The sequence below is a fragment of the Stegodyphus dumicola genome, chromosome X1 (assembly GCF_044657685.1).
Source record: "Stegodyphus dumicola isolate Sdum_Otavi_A_Nest chromosome X1, ASM4465768v1".
NCBI lineage: Eukaryota > Metazoa > Arthropoda > Arachnida > Araneae > Eresidae > Stegodyphus > Stegodyphus dumicola.
In genome coordinates this window covers 137,229,789-137,249,503 of record NC_140780.1, presented here as the reverse complement: position 1 = coordinate 137,249,503, position 19,715 = coordinate 137,229,789, and the positions used below count along the sequence as shown (strand labels likewise).

The window sequence follows — 19,715 nt, the reverse complement described above, 5'->3', positions numbered from 1 at the left end:
AAAGGATCCTGAAAATTTTAGCCACCAAGATATTGTGGCGATAAGAAATAGGGCGGCCCATTACGAACTAATAGATGGTCTATTATTTTATACAAAAACTACGAATTCCAACAACGAATTTCGACCTGTTATCCCAGCTAGTCTTATATTAAATATCCTGCAGGAGCTCCATGACAGCTCTTTAGCTTCTCATGCTGGTATTCGAAAAACTATCCAACGCGTACGCGAGGCAGTCTATTTTCCTGAACTGCAAAAGTTAACAAGGGCGTATGTCCAGTCCTGCCCAACATGTCAAGCAGTTAATTATATTAATTTCCGCCCGGCCGGGTTTCTAAATAGTATTAAATCCGAATTTCCAAATGAAATAATTGGCATCGATTTATTGGGCCCTTTCCCAAAAAGTCAGTTAAATAAAAGTCGCTATCTCCTTGTTATGGTTGATCATTTTAGTAAGTGGACCGAAATTGTTCCCTTAAAACGAGCCTCCGAGAAATTAGTTACTGATTCTATTTTAAATAAATATATTTTAAAATGCGGGGCGCCCCTAAAAGTTATATCGGATAATGGTCCTCAATTTGTAAGTAATGTATTTGAAGACATGTGCCAAAAACTGGGCATACGTCATTTAAAAATGGTCCCGTATCGGCCGCAATCAAATATAGCGGAACGGGTCAATAGAAATATAGTGAAAATTACCCGTAGTTATGTTAAAAATTTTCATAAAAGCTGGGATAACTATGTCAATGAATTTGCTTTCTCCCTTATGACCGCAAAACATTATACAACGGGCAAAACTCCTGCTGAGTTATTTTTAGGCAGAAAGATTATAACGCCGTTAGATAAATTATTTTATGTGCAACAAAGATCCCCAGAATTTAAAATGGGTGATATAGAAAAACTAATTAAAGAACCAAAAGAGAATACGGAAGTAGCACAGAGAAAACAAAAGCTGTATTACGACTTGAAACGACGGGGAGTAACTTATAAAGTAGGGGACGAAGTATTAAAAATTAAGCATTCACTTTCTTCAGCACCAGAAGATAAAACTGCCAAATTTTTTCCACGATTTGAAGGACCATATGTCATAGAAAAAATAACTCACGCTGTAGTAGTGTTAAAAGCCAGGAATGGGGAAACCTGCTCCGCAAACATTGATCAAATCAAACCCTACTATGATCGTAATAAAATGCAAATTTTCAAAGATCTTTTGCAGGATCCGGCACGGCAGACACCACAGGCACAAGCTCCAGAGTTGGAACAACGACAAGTACAAGAGCAAGCCATTAAGAGGCAGGAGCAAGTGAAAAGAAAGTTTCCCCGCGGGAAAATTGAAGGTACAAAGAAAAAGAAGCCGTTCCACCGTCCAGAAAAGAGAGCTCACGAACACCCCCAGAATGAAGAAGGGAGAAGGACGACGTATGCAAAGAGAGCCAGAAGAAATGACGGCAACTATAACCCGGCTCTAAAACGGAAGATCTACTCATCCGACAGGACTCTCCGCAGCAAATGTCGCCGAACTGCGGAAGGGCCACCAGCAGCGGAGGAAAAGTTACAAGGAAAATTTCAACGGCCAGCAACGAGGTCCAAGCAGGAACACGAAAGAAGTTTCCCGGTTCCGCCAAGACCAGCTGCCATCAAACGGCCAAGACCACAGGCAGAGGCGAAAAAGAAGGTATTCAAGGGTGACCGAACTGGAAAAAAAAGAAAGCTTCTAGAGGTAGGCGCTGAAGGGCGAGCCCGCACACGAAGGAGGATAAATCAAACAAGAATCTACGCTACTTTCCAGGACTGAGCTCAGAAAAGAATGTCTGAATATCACAAAGATAAGTAAAATTTTATGTTACTTTGCAAACTTAAGTTAATCTTTCATTCTTACTGCAAGTGGCAGATTTCAAGAAGTTTTACCTCATGCGAGGTCTACCTTTATCGCCAAAAGGGCGAGAAATGAGTTGTTACCGATTTTGGTATTATGTTTTTCAATTACTCGCGTGTAAAACTAAAGTTGACGTATAATAGCGATGTGTAAAGACTTAAATATTGTAAAAGTTATTGTATAAATTTTATTTAAAACTTTCTGGCAAGAAAGAAGTTTTAGTCTGAAACACTTTTTGAAATGTAGTATTTCAATGTAGAAAGAATTGGCACTTGCTTTGAAAAGAATAGAAGTTAACAATGTACTACTAATGTATGTTGTCAAATGCGTAAAATTAACGGCATGTTAATATGTTCTTATATACAATGTGAACTGTTATTTCAAATGTTAAGAAATACCGTGATATGGTAAAAGTGAAAGTAATGTTAAAAATTTGTTATTCGTGTGACTATAAAAAGACCAAATCATGGTGAATATGTGTTAAAGGTTGAATGAATGTAGTTAGGCTCTCTGACGCTACACTTCAGAGTTAGCCACTTTCAGAATAGTACCTCAGGGTTTAGAGTTGATGTTAGGGTGTGTTACGAGGCCTTGGTATGTTGAATTTTTAACACGTTAGTGCTTTGATTGTAGGAGGAAGCGTTGAACACGTAGACATAAACACATTCGTGTTTGGTGTTCTTTTACAACACATGTCAGAGAGCACGGGGAGAGATAACTAAAATAGTCATGAATGAAATAAGAATGTTAAGAGAAATATAATTATACATGTTACTTGCCATTTCATTGTGTAACATTTCATTAAACTAGTTTTCCTTCCAGATATTTGAATAAAAGCTCCTGTTTAGATGCAGTACAGATGAAAAAATTGCGTGTCCTGGGAGCTGCTATTGTAAAAACAAATTTCTTTCTTTTAAATTTCTAGTTTCTAGCGAAAAATGTTTGTAAAAGATTGGCCTCGCGTTAGATTCTAGAGCTAAAAGTTTTCAACAAGGTCGTTTTAGACCTCAGTTTCAAACTAATTAACTCTGGCGGGAAGTATGTAAGGATCTTAAGTTTTACTAACGTTTATTTTATTTTAAATCTTTACTATCACTTCTTATTTTCTACTTCCGGCCAGAATTATAAGCGTGAAGGATTTTATGCAAAGTTGTCTGGCGAACGCCAAGTATTTAAGTGTGGCCTTTTTGCCAAGCAGGAGAGAGGAAGCAGTTAGTCGAAGCAGGCCGCTTACCTTAGAAGTTTTACTCAGTTGCTGGTTGCCTTCCAGGCCAGAGGTTTAATCCTCTTGATAACTTTAAACGTATTGTAGTGTTCACAGTTCTCTGTAATACATACGGCTTCCTGTTAATATAAGGCCAATCTTCCACGTTTATTATTTCAAAGTCAAATTAGAGTTTAGTTTTATTTTTATATTTTTACGTTTAGACCACAGTTAGTGGGTCTTTGTATTCCGAAGTACGGAAGTTATTGTAAATAGAGAAAAATAAAGGGTTTTGTATACCCTTCTTGTGTATCCTGTCTACTTCCCACAGTTATTGAACATAGCTTTAGTAAGCTCTCTGTTCCGAGTCAGGTCCTTGCATGTTCCCGAAGAAAGTAAGACGGAACATTGAATCTGATAACGGATTCTTTTTATAATAAGAGAGAATAATAATATTTGAAACCTAAATCTTTTAGCCTAATGTTAAATGCATAAAACTTTCGAAAAAATATTCAGTGAAAATATAACTGATAAGAAAAATGACTAGATTCAAATTAACCTTGAGATAAAACAAGAAATACTTGCATCGAGAAAACTTCTTTAGTAAAACTTTTATCTTAACATGAAATTCGCTTTTATGTCCGCCAATAATTGATGCTTGATAACTATTGGAAAGAAATATTATTTATAGATTCGTAGATCCGACCCTACCAGTTAAATGTTAAACACGTTCAATATCAATAGACACGCCATCGAATCAATCTATTAATTCAAGCCCTCGTAAATCTTAAGTTTAATTAAAATGTTTAATTTTATAACGATCTTGATAACAAGCACTAAACTCTTCGTTTATGCTTTATAGGCCTTCAATAAATTATCATGGCGTTAAACTTTCATAACACATCACTCATCCTTCCAGCATGATGATACCAGTAGATGAGAACCAAATAAGTAAGTCCCATATACTTTTTAACACTTCTGGTGTTAAATTCATTCAATTAATCACAGCTATTTTAGATAACGTTATGCAAGTGATGTAAGTCAGCTAAAAGTCGCTTTGTGGTGAATTTATTAACAAAACTAATAAACGTTGAATTTTTTACAGGTAGACTTACCCTATTGAAATACGATATATCCACCGTGTGCCATTGTCCATCACTCACTCCTCCAGGAACAAATGTTGAGACTCTGGACACTTGATCACCAAGAGAGAAAGAGAAAAGAAGTTGCGCGTGTCGGATTTCCAATGAAATGAAATCATGTTCGTGATTGTAGCGCCCGTTGTAAAGCAGTAGAGCATGCCTCTCTCGTGTTGCGAATCTGTAATACAATGCAACAAAAATTAAGATTTATGTCTTCTGCTGTTATGTTATTCACGAATGTCAAAGAATAGAGATATAAAAAATTTCCAAAAACAGGCACAAATTAAATCTTCATAGTACTACGAGTGTTTTTTTTTTCAAAGCATTCGGGCATTTCTGTGACAAAACGTATAAGGCTATGTCTCAGTTATGCTCTTAATCCAAATTTTACAATAGAAACGCATGACAAGTTCCACTCTCTTTTGTTTTTAGTAAATGTATTTGCTTTTTCTTCGGAAGTATATTTTATTAAAAATCCATACATTTCAGTTTATTTCTTTTCCTATAAAACCATTAGTGAAAATTTTAATATAATCTACTTCAAAGGAAACACTCTGACAACTTGAGCTCTAATAGACCTTGAACACATAACTTTCCTTCCGCAATCATATGCTCTCAACATCTAAGTTATCTGGAACTATCAATTATCTCCTGAATATTTTTGCTTAACTCTATTTTCCATATAATTATCATGAGAAAATGTTGAAAGGTTGAGGCTCAAATGATTTGACCTCGATTTGCTTATTTGGCAGCGGCCTGACCTGGACTTTTGTTCCGAGTGGGACATGCTTGGCCAACTTCAAAGACGGTGAAAAATTTCATAGCACCCCTAAATTATGGTTTCACTGTGTAATATATAACTAAGTTTTATTTCCTTATCTTTGAAACGAGCAATGGCAACCATAAAGAAAGAAGTTTATATATCCGTATGCAGATAAGCCTGTCGTAATGATAAGTCAAAGCACCTTTACTATAATGAACAAGCAGTTAACTTACGTTTTCTGTGTTTCTAATAAGGATGTCGCCAGTGCTGACATACTAATGCATATAACGCATATTTAATTTATAAATAGAAAAATAGAACATTTGAACATATTTAATTAATTAAACATATTGCATTTTATCTCAATTGGTGATTTTAATTAACGGCACAGATGCGTTTCACATAATCCAGAAGTATCTTTCGAGCTTGCTAAGAAATTTAATGTACATCTTAAAATATTCCTTAGTTTCCGAATAGACTGATACTAAAAGACATTAGAATTTTTTAATAGTTTTAAGAATCTCAAACATTCTTGTCTTACTTCATAGATGCAGAAAGCCTATGTCGTTGTTTTAGAGATGGGAAGGTTAAATATGACCCTTTTTCGAAGCTACGAGCTCTAAGTTCGCATAATTTTGTAGTCCATGTTTCAGCAGAGCAATTCCTGCACGAGATACCAACATCACTGGAAACACATTGGGAGTCGGCCCGGCAAAGACGATAACTACAGCTGTTATTGGAAAGGGAGATTTCACACTTTTCACCTGAAAATTGAAAATGTACTGTATATAAAAATTCATTTTTTAGTGATGTGACTACACATATCTAAAACTAACATTAGGCATATTGGTATATTTTCTGTTTTCTTACCTGTATTAACTTACATGGGAATAATTAAAAGCATTAATTGAATCACCGACTAGAAGTATTAACAAAAAGTTGCGAATTACTAATAAAAAATATGCAATTAAAAGCCTTCGCTTTAATTCTCTGGCAATAAATAAATAAAAATAAAATTTTAAATTAAAAAATTAAGGGGAACTAAGCCATCTCATGAATATTACTGATAGTAAATTTAAAATACTAGTCCTGCGAAGGTGGTTTTCATAAAAATATGTTTTGATGATCCAAATTAACAATTTTCCTTTTGATATGCTTCTGCTCTACACTTGCTATGATTTACAAGATTGTTTCCCTTCCATTGGCAATCAATTAATACATATTTGTATTGCAGCATGATATATTTGCCTTTAAGACTAGCGTTTCTTGTGTAATTAAGTCTACAAACTATTTCAAAAAGATCATACTAATAAATAATTTTTGAACAACTGCTGGCAAACTTATAATCCCAGTTTAAGAAATGAGTCAAGCAAAATAGGCTTTCAGACAGACGACGATTCGGTCACGTGATACATTTACATAAAAATATATGGGAGTGAAGAACGTAGAAAAGACATATCAAGGAGAAAATCTGTTTCTTATCCCAGAATTTGTCGAATAACAAAAAAAACCTTACCATTGAAATTACCTGATATATTAGTACTTAAATGTTTTTGTAACTATATGCAAATATTCTTAAAATTAGCTATGCATTTAATTCTCCGAATGAAATTTTCACGAATATTCAGGACTTTCAACGAAGAATCGATTCATAAACTTTTTCTGAGAAGAATGAAATTCTTCAAACTGGCTTTGAAGCATGATTTCCGAAAGGCATGAACCATAGAAGAATCTTGAGAAAACGCTAAGTTGACAAAATCTTATTTCAGAAATTATTCAGTCATGGTTCATTTCTACAAAATAGGACGCAGAAAAGTGTTTCGATTTATTTTCGAACTTCTTTTGCCTCAAAACTTCGTAAGGTAGGAATTTTCTCACATTATTAAAATAACTCAGTTCTAAAAAGCTCTTAACAATACATTTTGCAAAATATGTAATTTTTACATTCGCCGTTTAGCTCTGGTTGCATAACCAGCCAGCATCGTTAGTGATCAATATTCGGTCAGTGGCAGACCAAATAATGCGCCATATTTTTATTATAGCTTTTAGAAATGGAAAGAAGAGACGTAAACAACGAAAAAATGTCAATGTGAAATTGTCAGGATGTAATTGAGAAAACTAATAGCTTTGTATGAAAGATACGAGATGATTAAAGCCATTAATCTTGAGACTGCAATATAGGAATCAGTCAGAAATGAATAGCGAACGATGGCGGTTTGGGTTTTTCGCCTGCGAAAAGTGAATATGAGCCTCTTTAAATTATCTTAAAAAATTAGAAATTCGTGGAATTGAATCTTAATTTTCATTCTCATTCTTATTTAAAAAATACATTAAAAATGTCTCTTACAAAAGGCTCATGGAACCACCCTTCACTTAAACAAATAATCCTCCGTCGTTTCGCCATAATTGATTAAACGACAAACAATATTTTGTTACGTCTAAACACTTGAGGCATACTTACCTTAATGGAGTTGCCATCTTGAAAGACTTTCTAAACGCAACTTGTCTCTATTCATTTTATACTTAATTAATACCCATATAATAATAAATTAAAAACATGAAAGCTTTCATATTTTACATTATGCCCAAAGGAACTTTTTTTAACGTTTTGTGTGTTACCTTTATTTATTACATTTTCATGTTCTTTGCCTTAAGCCAAAAAAATTCAGTTCAACAGCATTATCGTAGAACAATTTTAAAATGAGCATATCTTTAGAATTTCCGATACACAGTCTTGAGCGCTGGAGATACTTTTTTTTCGTACAGTGTTGTCATTCCTCGCTTTGAACTCGTTGAGTTTCTTAATCAAAAATTCTTTAATGTCTGGCAAAATATGAAATAGGTAATAAAATAAATTCCAAACTTCAAATTAGGGCTTCCAGATGCCCATATTCGCTGGAGGATTGCGTTATTCAAAATTTGATGGCTCTAGGTAGCGTTGTTTTATCACAATACGAGAAACATTTATGTATATTCTTCATTATTTAATTTCTTTAAATATAATACAGGACTGTAATAGTTGGTTGCAACAGTTTGAAAAGTGAATCAACGCAGAAAGTGAATGAATCGACCCAAAATGCCAAAATGTTAACAGCTTCTGGGCTAAAAATAATTAATAATTATTAATAATAAAAATAATAAAAATGTAATATAGTAATTTGGTTTGTTATTTATGAGAAAGCAATGCGGACTTTTTAAACATAAAGAAACCACGAAACCTCAACCAGTCTGCTCAGTCGGCGGTAACTTGAACCATGGACGAACTGTTAGATTGCAGAAGCTTTACACAATCAACCACTGACAGCCGAAAATGCAATATATATATACTATATATATTACCAGTCTGCTCAGTCGGCGGTAACTTGAACCATGGACGAACTGTTAGATTGCAGAAGCTTTACACAATCAACCACTGACAGCCGAAAATGCAATATATATATACTATATATATTACATTATATATATATATATGTTACGGTAAAACACCGAAATCTGGAGAATGCGACTTTCACCGGTGAATGTCAACATTCACATAGTCTCTTGGTGTATGTCCGAAATATTTTCCAAATACTCTTATTTCTGACTTACAGCGGTTAATTTCAACATTCACAATGTACTAATTGTGAATGTTGAACATATAACAATATTATATTTTCTTCTCCGTAATTCAGTCGCGAATAAACGCACTTGATACTTGAAATAAGATCTTAAGAACATGAGAACCCAAAACATACAATACATTCAAAATGAGAAAGGAAAATAATAGAAGTTAAAAACTTACTTAATTATACAGTACGTTCTAAATGAGAAAATAAAATAACACTAATAAAAAACTTACTAAATTATGTGATTCAAATCTTATTTATTGCAACAGCTTAAACTATTATGGCACTTTATGACCTCTCTTTTTGACTTTCACCAGAGCATATCTGTGATTGTCGACATACACCGGTGAGGGTCCGAATATACAAGAATGTAGTGAAATATTCGGTCTTTCACCGGATTATTTGGTGAATGTTGATATTCTCCGGTGAAAGTCGACATTCTCCAATTTCTGTCTTTCACGGTAACATATATATATAATGTAAATGTTTGCTCTTTCCATTAATATACGCATATTAATGGCAGAGCAAAAATGGTGATTTATTGAAATTTGATTTACTTAATTAATAATTACAGCAAAGCGCTAATTGCAAATTAATAAATTATGGAGAGAGATGAAGGACAGAACGAAAAAGGTTCTTTTTAACAAATGTTCCCCTTTGACTACAGTAAAACATTTGATAGCTATCTAAGGAAAAAGATATTTGTGAAGAATTTTCTAAAGGAAAATGGGTGGCATTTACATTATGCAATATAAAAAATTCCAAAAACTTCCCTGCAGGCAGGCGGCTCAGTCACTGGGTAATCAAATCCTGGACGAAAAGAAATGTTGCGCGACATTGCCAGTTTAGCCAATAATGGGCCATTTTCGAAATTTGTAATAAAATCAGAGCACTAGGAAACTGGAAAGTGATTTTATTGCTGCTGATAATATTGATATTTCGATTATGTCACGAATTTTGTGACAACTCTACTTCAACTAATTTCATCACCGAGATGTTATTTTTCTGACATATTAAAAATGACAAAAATGAAACATTTGCCAGTTTACTCGATTTATTTTTTGGAATAGAACGCAAGATGATGTACCTGGAAATTATAAAATTTATTCTTTTTTTAATATTTTTATTATATTTTTCTGCAACAATGTCCGAATCATTAATACAACTGAGCACTAGTAGTTTCTACCTAAGACGTAAAGACTATTCTCGAAGGGCACCGTGGGTGAATTAGATTTCCATGAGGAATTTCACACTGACAAAAAATTATCTTTGTTCTTCCAAACGTTTTCAGAATTATAGTACGTCACGTTTTCGCATTTCCTTGCTGTTTCTCTTGATAGGTAACAGTATGTCCATTTTTGCTATGTTCCAGCCTTTGATTTTCATATAATATGGTTGTTGCTCCTCTCACCTTAGCAAACAATTTTTGATGCTGAAGAATAAGATCTTATCTCCGACAGCCCTGGAAAATGTTACAAATCTACGCATAACTAAGGTTGTTTTTCTGACTAATTTTAAATACAACGCACTTATATGAACACTCTGCGTATAGCTATTAGGCAAGGTATCCAAAAATGGTGGTGCGGATTTATTTCCTTAAATAGTGACCTTGTCACCCTGATCTGTATATTCGTTAGTGCTACACCTTGGTCCAGTGTTCGAATCCCAGAGAAAGCTTGGATATTTGTAAGTATACCGAGTCTTGCCGCATGGGGCACATAAAATATCGGCTAGTTAAAAGTTCTTTCTAGAGGTTTGGTAGTAGAGGAAGAGGGGTGAGAAACCTTTGAATCTGTTCTCTTTCAAAAACGATACGTAACTCCTTCACAGGTGTAACTCGGTCGTCCCTTGTGGTGCACCCTGGCAATGTTCTTGGTGATGAGGAGGCTTAATGACCTATGGCTATTAGTAACTCCGAACGAATGTATTAAGTTGAAAGTGCCTGCAGTTTGAAACAACAATAATACATTGGTTTCATACAACTACTACCAGTTGCAAAAATAAATATTTCCCCCCAATCAAAAACAATTTTATAAAAACGGTTAAGCAACTTGGGATGGAGAACTCTGTAAATATAAAATCTGTCTATGATCTTCCTAGGTCCATACGACCAATTAATGTATTTTTAATAAGTTTTATTCGTTAAGTTTTAGTAATTAAACTTGAAATATTTCATACCCTTTATATGCAAAATATTTGAGAATGAATTTATTTACTTAATTATTTTTTCAGAGAGTATTAATAGACGATATTGATAAGATTTTAATCAGATATATATTCGGGAGGATCTAAAAACATAATATGCAATCATTATGGAGATTAATGGTTTCATATCGCGTAAAACAGTACTCGTTATTAATTCTGTAGCTGACCCTACAAAACAATTAATAAAAAAAATTACTTGTATCTCCACGAATTTTAAACACAAATGTGTAAAACGCTTTGTGCAACTAATTAAATTATAATGAATGTTTTACTAACCAGACAGTTCCTTCTACAGGAGCCCCGCCGAGCGGTAAAGTCGTTGAACACTAGTAGTTTGACTTGGGTTCGATTCCAGGCGAACGGGCTGGCTGCATGAGCGTTTTTGGGGTTTTCCCCATGTTTAACGTGGATACGAGCCACTTAGTAAGTCCTCCGTGAAGGCATCAGGCAGATAGCCCTCGAGTACTTTCCCATGATCAAAGAAGCCAAAAATCTTCTAATGGAGCTTTATCAAAACTGATATTTTGTATTTACTTAAATTTTCTGTCTCCACTGCTGAATCTGTTCGCATAAAATTGATTAGCTTACTTGAGAAACTATGCAGCAGGAAGCATTGTAGCCATCTTTTCAAATAACTCATATTAAAATACCAATAATGATAAAATTTTCATATCAAAACTTTAACTTTTTTATATCACGAACAAACACACCTTCCTTCCTTAATGAAGAATTTTGATGCTAAAATTTTTAATGCATCAGTGAAAGACAGATCACTTTCAAATGCAGACTTAATAAATATGTGTCTGAATACCTTAAGCGATGAATCCATCATTGATGATTGACGGTAAAGTTTGCATTCAGACCACACCGATGGAGGATGATAAAAAAATGTAATTAAGTGTAGAGGTGAAACGTTACAGTTTAAATAACTCAGCTCTTAAAACAGTACAATATGAAGAAATGAAAAGTATAGCTGAAATGCGCAGATGAGTGCTATTTTCAATGAGGTTAACATACAAAATGATGATGTAATTATATTGTCGTCATTGCAGGTTCTGTTAATCACTGATCCTCAGGTGAGGATTTTTCTCAATATCGCAAACATTTTTTTATATACTATGATTTTTAGCATTATTTCTTCCACGTCACTTAATTTTATAATATTTTTCTCCTTTTATTAACTTTTAATGTTTGTCTAGACAAGAATCAGAGTTTTTTCATCTAGGCAATACGTAAGGTGAACAGATTATTTCTTTCGAAATGCTCAAATGTAGACTTAATTATTACTTTGGTTGATTAACTGGTAATGGGTAACGTAAATAAACATAGAGAAGAATATAATTGGCTTAGGTATTTTACGTACTGAATTACCGAATTTTTGCAATCAGAATTAACATACATAAGAAAATAAACAAGGATTTATAAATTTTGCTCTAAAACTACACGAGTTTTAAGCATAATCAATAACTAATCGGGATAATAACAATTAGGATAGCAATAACTAATCGAGATAATAACAATTACGATAGCAATAACTAATCAGGATATGAAATTCTTAAAATATAATCATACATAAAAGATTGCATATGATTTGCTAAAGGGAAAAAATTGGTTCTAAATTGCAAATTTTTTCTTTATACTGAGAGAGTATATTTTTACCAGTATAACCTTCCTTGCATAAGCAAGAAAATCCGCCTTCTCGTCTGATGCAAGTGCCTCCTTCCAGACAAGGATTGGAGTAGCAAAGATTCACTTCAGTGTCACATTCATACTTGTGCTTCATTCCTATAAACGCAATAAATTGTTACTGAAATAAGCTAAAAATAAATTTAACTACAAAAACATTACCAGTCAAATAAAATTCCTAATATTCTTGTTGATCATTCGTCTCTTCCCACAGATCCCCACAATTTCAATTTTATGGCAAATAAAATTTTCGTATGAGTTATTGAAATTATTCTGAAAATCCGAGCATTTATTGAACTAATGTGCATTAAAGAAACTCTCAAACACATTTCGTTGACTAAAGCATTGCATCACTAAATATCACTTGAATGGTTGATAGTAGACACACGATATGTTTCCAAATTTTTATAATTTTGGTCACGCTTAATGAAAATATACCAAACAAAATTTCTATACATTTCACAAAAGGAGTGAAAGGTTAATGAGAAAAATGTCTTTTATAACTGAATTAACTGAACAAAAATTATGTGTTTTCATATGATCAAAATTACCCGTGAATACATTAAATATTTGGGTAGAGTAGACTTTAAGGTACCCCTTTTATTATGGCGAAGTTGTTGTTTGATTTATCGACAAGTTGTTGTTTCATTTATGGTAGCCTGAGTAGTTGAATGTTATGGAAACCCTATTGTGACGTAATCGGGTGCATGACATGGATCTTATAAGAGATAGACTAACCCAGTGGGCGGGGCGCGCGTCACCGACATGTCGGCAAGAAAGAGTAGGGACGATCTGGTTTACTTTAACACTGAAACCTATGGCGTTTGCATCACATAACTCTTTTTAATTATTAAATGTGATACGTTCTATAGTGATGAGATTTTGAAAGCCACAGTTTTTTCCAAATAGGATTTAATATATCTCATTAAAGCACTTTTTACTGCATTTCGCGCATTTTTTTCACGCGTTATTCTTGTACAAACATCTTTACTTTGGTAAAACGGTAGGCACAAAATTTATGAACTTAATTTTGCGTACAAATAACGAAAAATTAAATAAGATTGGTAATATGAGATGCTTTGAAATAAATAAGGTAAAATTAAACAAGATTTGATATTTTTTTTTTTTAATTTAATGAACATTTTCAGGCAGTGATTTTTCAAACTATAATAACATTACAAAACGATCAAATTTATTTGATTATATGATCATTAAATTATTAACATTAAAGTGGATTAGTTATTTTAATAATTCATAAAATTTTCTGAGCGTAATGAAGTTGTGTGTGTGATTATGGCAAAGCCTCGAGGGCTATCTGCCTAAGGGGAGGGAGCCTTCGTGGAGGACTTTCTAAGGGAAACTGACTCGTATACACGTTACACATGGGGAAACCACGAAAACGCCCATGCAGCCAGCCCGTTCGCGGGATTCGAACCTCGGACCGAACTACCAGTGTTCAGCGACTTTACCGCTCGGCCGCTGGTGGGCGAGCGTAACGAAGGAAAAAAAAAAAGATAAAATAAAATCTAGAAGCACTCCTTTTTTTAAAGTTTTGTGTGTTACCTATATTTATTGAATATCATGTTCTTCGCCCGTAAACCACATACATTTGAAAACAGCATATCTTTAGAATTTCCGCACTGGAGATAAAACTGTTATTTTCCGTACAGTGCTCGCTCTGAACTCGTTGAGTTTGTTAATCAGAAATTCGTTAAGTTTTACAAAATATGAAATATATTAAAACAAATTCGAAATTCGGCCGTCCAGATGTCTATGTTTGGGTGGAGGATTACATTATTCAAAATTTGATGGCTCTAGATACTGTCGTTTTTGTCACAGTGCGAGAAACATACATGTATTTATGCAGATTCTTCATTATTTAATTTCTTTGCATATAATACAGGGTGATAATATTTGGTAACAACAATTTGCATGGAGACACGGACATTTATAGTAAAACAGCGCAAAATGCCGCTCACTAACAGCCTTTCTAGGCTACCTCCCCTTTAGGCTAATAAATTAAATTAACAGTAAATAGAAAAAAATCTTATGCAGAACTAAAAATAAATTTAAAAAATAATCACTATAAAATACAAGCAAAATCAATTATTACGGTTAAATACAATTTTAATATTAGAATTAAATGTATAAAAATTTTTAAGGAGTCAAAGGTGTTTATCACTATGATGTATTATGAAATATAATTGAAATAAAATTCCTTTATAGAAATTGTGCTATAATACTCATCTATAATTTTAAGAAAGCAGCACAATTTAGAATTTTAAACAAAACTTTCAAAAATTCGTTTTTAAATATTTTAGTGTTTTTTACTTATTTACACCAATAAAAAGCATAAAAATTGCAAGAGAAAATTTTCTATTAGTTCAGATTTATAATATTTTTCTAAAAGAAGTATTTAAAAATTTCCTTACAGCATAGGAAAAGCTAAAAAAATATCCAGTCGTGAAAGCATGCAATAGCTTTATAATTATTTGGAATGTTCATTATGCTTGATAAATATGCTAAATTTTAAAAAATCAATCTCAATTTCAAAAATAAAAATATATAGAAATTCATGTTGTGAAATGAGGCGCTACAACCAGCTTTTTCTTGACAATTATACACGCTGCAATAGGCAACCAATGTTAAATTTCTGCATCTCGTCCCTACTCCTCCCGATGTGATCAAGGTGACAGCCGGCAACGCCTCAGACGAGGGAGAAAACCCGTTTGGATTAGTCTATTTCTTATAAGGTCCATGGTGCATGATTCTGGGAAATTTTGAATCATGGGATGTTTTGTAAGCTTTTTTGTGGTATGTGTTGGTTTGATTCTTTAGACGGTAGAATGGCCGAATGTAGTAAGATTAATTTGAAGCAAAAGGGGAAAAGAGCTTTAATTGACTGGTGTGTAAATGAAGGTTTACTTAGTAGCCATTATAAGTGTCCTGTATGTAGGAAGGATATGCGTCTAGTCGAATGTAAAAAACCGCTTAGATGGATTTGAATGGGTTTGTAGGAAGAAAGGTTCAGATGGTCACTATGTGAAGCGTTCGATCAAAAAGAGTACCTGGGTTTGAAAAAAGTCGTTTGAGTATGATTGATATTTTGATTTTTACGTGGCTCTGAGTGTACGAAGCGAAATCGAAAATCATGGTAAGTGAATATTTGCTTTTGGTAATGCCTAAATGTATAACATGTTTTCCTTTTTTTATGTTATTTCATTGTTTGGTTTAAAATGTATTTTATTGAGATTATGTATTTTTTGCTTGCCTATATTGTAGAATTTGGTGCTCCTTTGACTTTTTAAGTGAAAATATATCGATGTGTACATGGACAAAGTAAAGGGAGTGCGCCATGCAAGTTTGTGCAATTCTGGGATTTTTTTAAGTGAAAATAGGTTGGCGTGTACTTGGATAAAGTTAAAAGAGTGCGCAATGCCATTTTTGTGCAATTTGGGGATTTTTTTCAAGTGAAAAAAGTCGATGTATACATGGATACCGAGTTTGTGCAATTGTTTATCTTGTTATTTTGGCTTTGTGTAGCGGCGATTTTTGGCGCAAAAAATCGCAAGCCAAAATAACGCGCGCGCTTCGCAAGCCAAAATAACGAGTCGAAGAATTCCACAAAATCGGTATCCATGTACCGCCAAAAATCGCCAAGGGGTACCCTAAACTATACTTTTACCAAATATTTTAAGAATTCTATGAAAATCTTCCTACAGAGAGTTATACATGTAAAGCTTTTGACTGCAAATTTCTAAATACATCTCTTGAGTCAAAAAACATTAAAGGGTTTCCAAATTTCCATTTGCATAATTGCTAAAATTACCCTTCTTTTTCAGACTGAAATTCAGTTTTTATACAAGTCTTGAAATCAACATTTTCGCTTTTCGTTTTACTAAGTGAAAGTGGACGGTCATTTAATTTTACAACACTAAATTTCCGTATAACAAAACAGAATTTTCTTCTAAAAGATCTTTGATAGGGTAATAAACAACTTATTATTTGGAACTTTTTGGTAGAGCCGCCGTATAAAAAATTTTAATTTCTTATATTTTCGCTGGAAGATATCACATGACCAAATTACTGAAGTCCGAAGACTTACCTCATTCCTTTCTTAAAATAGAACTATGAAACTTGATTCATGTTTTAAAATGTAACCATAAGCTTAGATCCATTCCTTAAAATTGAGCCATGAGCCTACAACCAGTCATTCAATTTGCAATTTAGTACTGCAATCATTTTTAAAATCACTGTACATACGTTTTTCTTAAAATCAAATACAGAAGAAAAGCTAAGTACACTACTTCGAAACTGCATTCGGCAATGAAAGTAAGTAAAGATGTTAATACCTGTGAAACCAATAGGGCAGATGCAAGCAAATGTGTTGATGGGAACGATGGACCTAAAAAAGTACATATCAGAAGAAATGAAATCAGAAGCATTACTAAACTTAAGAACTGACAGACACTGTTCAAAATTAATACAAGGCTCTTGAACACATAAATTATCTTCAAATGGCAGCACCTACAAAACAGAAAAAAGTATGTAACTAAATGAATTTTACGAAATATATCAATAAGTCTAAATATACGCATAAAACAGTAAGTCAAATTCTCGAAACTTAAAGTAAAAGAAAATTTATTAATTGTAGACTCAAGTCTTAAAGTGAAAGGTGAATAAATTAAATAAAATTTTAAATAATATTGCTAAAAGTTTTGATAGTCGGATCATTTTAAGAACTTCCAGATTGGGAAATTAAGAAAACAACAACGCAAGCACACGAAGCAAAACCGTTAAATATATATAAAATAGTTTTGCATGTAAATATATTAGAGTATAAAAATACAGAATACTATTATAGCTAAACAAAGTAATTTTTTATTTAATCGGTTTTACTTCTCGTGTCATTCCTTCCCATTTCATACAAATAATTTATTGAAAGGAAAAATCCATATTAAATTAATCATACCGAACGAAATGAAAGCGAAAAACAGCAAAAAAAAAATAAATAAATAAAAATAAAAAATGAAGACTTTAGCTATTCCGATTCGAAAACAATTAAGAAAGTCGAAACTGGTTGGGATGCCCCATGGAGGTCGTTTAAGGGAAACTGGCTTTTATCGACGTTACACGTAAGGGAAAACCACGAAAAAGCCCATACAGCTAGCCCGTTCTCCGGGACTCGAACCCCGGACCGAACTATCAGTGTTTGGCTTTTACCGCTCGGCCGCTGTTGGGCCATTTTTGTGAGTTTGGTAAACAATTTTAAGTTTGGTAAACATTAGAAACATAGGAAAAGAAAACATACTTTACAATTTAAAATACAAATTTGATTTATTAAATAAGGATTATGTCATACATTAAAAAAATTAAACACTTACATTCTTCTTCGAATCATTCTGTATTTTTTTTTTCCGTTATTTTTCTCCGAAGTACACAAAGATCTTTTTTCACTTAAAAAAAATCAGAGAATTGCGGAGACTCGGCCTTCTTCAATCTTCGAGAACAGCAGCTATCTAGAAAATGCATTCCCTCATTTCGAAAATTATCAGCAAAATTCTGTATTACTGCAGAAATAGTTTCTTCCATTCCTGGCGAATTCCGCAAACTCATACTTTGAAACCAAGCTTAAGGCAAAAAATAGCACGATTTTTATATGAAAACCGTTGGAATTTGGAATACAACAAAATAGAACACATACGAAAACGGCCGCGTTGCTTGACTGAAACGATTGTTATAAGCAGTTGCCAGAGTTTGGCAACTTCTAAAAATTTGGCTACTCCTAATAAGATGGTTTCGATAGTACGTAAGTACCGAAAAAAAATGTCTTAAGTAACATGCAAATCTGGCCTTGGAAAGAACTGCAAAAATTTTATGATTTAAATCACTTTTACTCCATGAAAAGGTGTAAAGTATTTTCGTCCTCTTCACCGCGTGCTTTCGTGGCGTAATTGGATAGCAAGCCCGGCTAATATCGTAAAGTCCGAATTTCAAGTCCCGGCAAGGCTGCGCATTTTTCTGTTTCCTGGCTTCAAACAAGTTTAATTGACTATATACGAAGGTAAAAAAGTATCGTATACAAAAATTAATTTCACTCGCGAATAGAATTTCTACAAATTAAAATTTGAAACGCATACTTCTACATCAATGTTTTTTCTGACGGGAAAAGCAGTTTTCAGAAACTTTGAAAATTTTATGTACGTTAAATTCTATTCAACAGTTCATGAATATGATCCTAAAACAAATTTCAGTTATCAGTAACTCTGTTAATTTTAAGCTCAAGAACTGTTACAAAAACTAATTTTGCTGTTGGAAACCATTTTTCTTATCGATATCTTTGACCCGTATAATGGATAGAGGCCCGCATAAAACTTTCCAGACTTTTTCTAAAGGTGTCACGTTACTAACATTTTCGCAATTTGTACGCTTACCTTATTCGATTCATTTCTTAAATTGACAACATGAGTCTACGATAATTGTTTAAGAGGTAGTTTTGAAACACACTCGATTGCAATCTTTTGGATACTTTCGATCTCTTCATTCCATTTACTTTATTAACTATATTCGAGTATAAAAATGTTTTGGTTGTAAGGAAGAAAACGAAACTTTTGGTTGCTAGAATCTTAAAGTATTGGGCGAATTTCCCTTTCTAAAAATTTAAAAAAGGTCAGATAATTCAAATTAGTTTTCTTATCCGATGTACAAGAATTCCTTATCATCCAATAAATTTCTAAACCTATTTAAAAAGAGTTGAATGGACAGGCTTTCCTATTGCATCAACAATCAGGAAGGAAAATTTCATTCGCCTCCATTTTTACTATACATAATAGAAATTTCCAGAATTCAGCATCACCTCTGACTAATCAGCGCAAATAAAATCGCTTAGCAGGTTTGCCCTCAAATGTAGTCTGCCAAAAATAATGGAAACGGAAACAGCAGTCAATAAAATGGCCTTGTCTTTATTTCAATCTTTTTTAATCCACATGTAGAGAAAGAGTATAGCTTCCGGCAATGTTTAAAAGGTAAAGGACTAAACTTACAATATGTAAGGTGTAATAAGACACAGAAAATTAATAATGTTCAAATATTTAAACACATGTAGAGAACTGTAAATATATATAAAGGAAAATGCTCTACGGGGGGGTCTTCAGTAAAGAAAGTACGCACTTCTCTGCAGTTTACTTGTTACAATAAGCCCAATAGTTGTATCCATTTGAAGTCCTTTTCGGTAATA

The 19,715-nt window shown here is 33.2% G+C and overlaps 1 protein-coding gene across 1 annotated transcript in view; it reads right to left on the bottom strand.

Annotated features, from left to right (window-relative positions):
- The window catches only part of LOC118198304 (protocadherin-like wing polarity protein stan), a 187,121-nt gene that overhangs the window by 127,164 nt on the left and 40,242 nt on the right, over positions 1–19,715 (bottom strand). Inside the window, exons 4-7 of the mRNA XM_085807976.1 lie at positions 16,831–17,005; positions 12,452–12,577; positions 5,524–5,746; positions 4,193–4,397 (exon numbers count right to left, since the gene is read on the bottom strand). Coding sequence (XP_085664102.1) covers positions 4,193–4,397; positions 5,524–5,746; positions 12,452–12,577; positions 16,831–17,005 — 729 coding nt within the window. The remainder of the gene's footprint in view (positions 1–4,192; positions 4,398–5,523; positions 5,747–12,451; positions 12,578–16,830; positions 17,006–19,715) is intronic.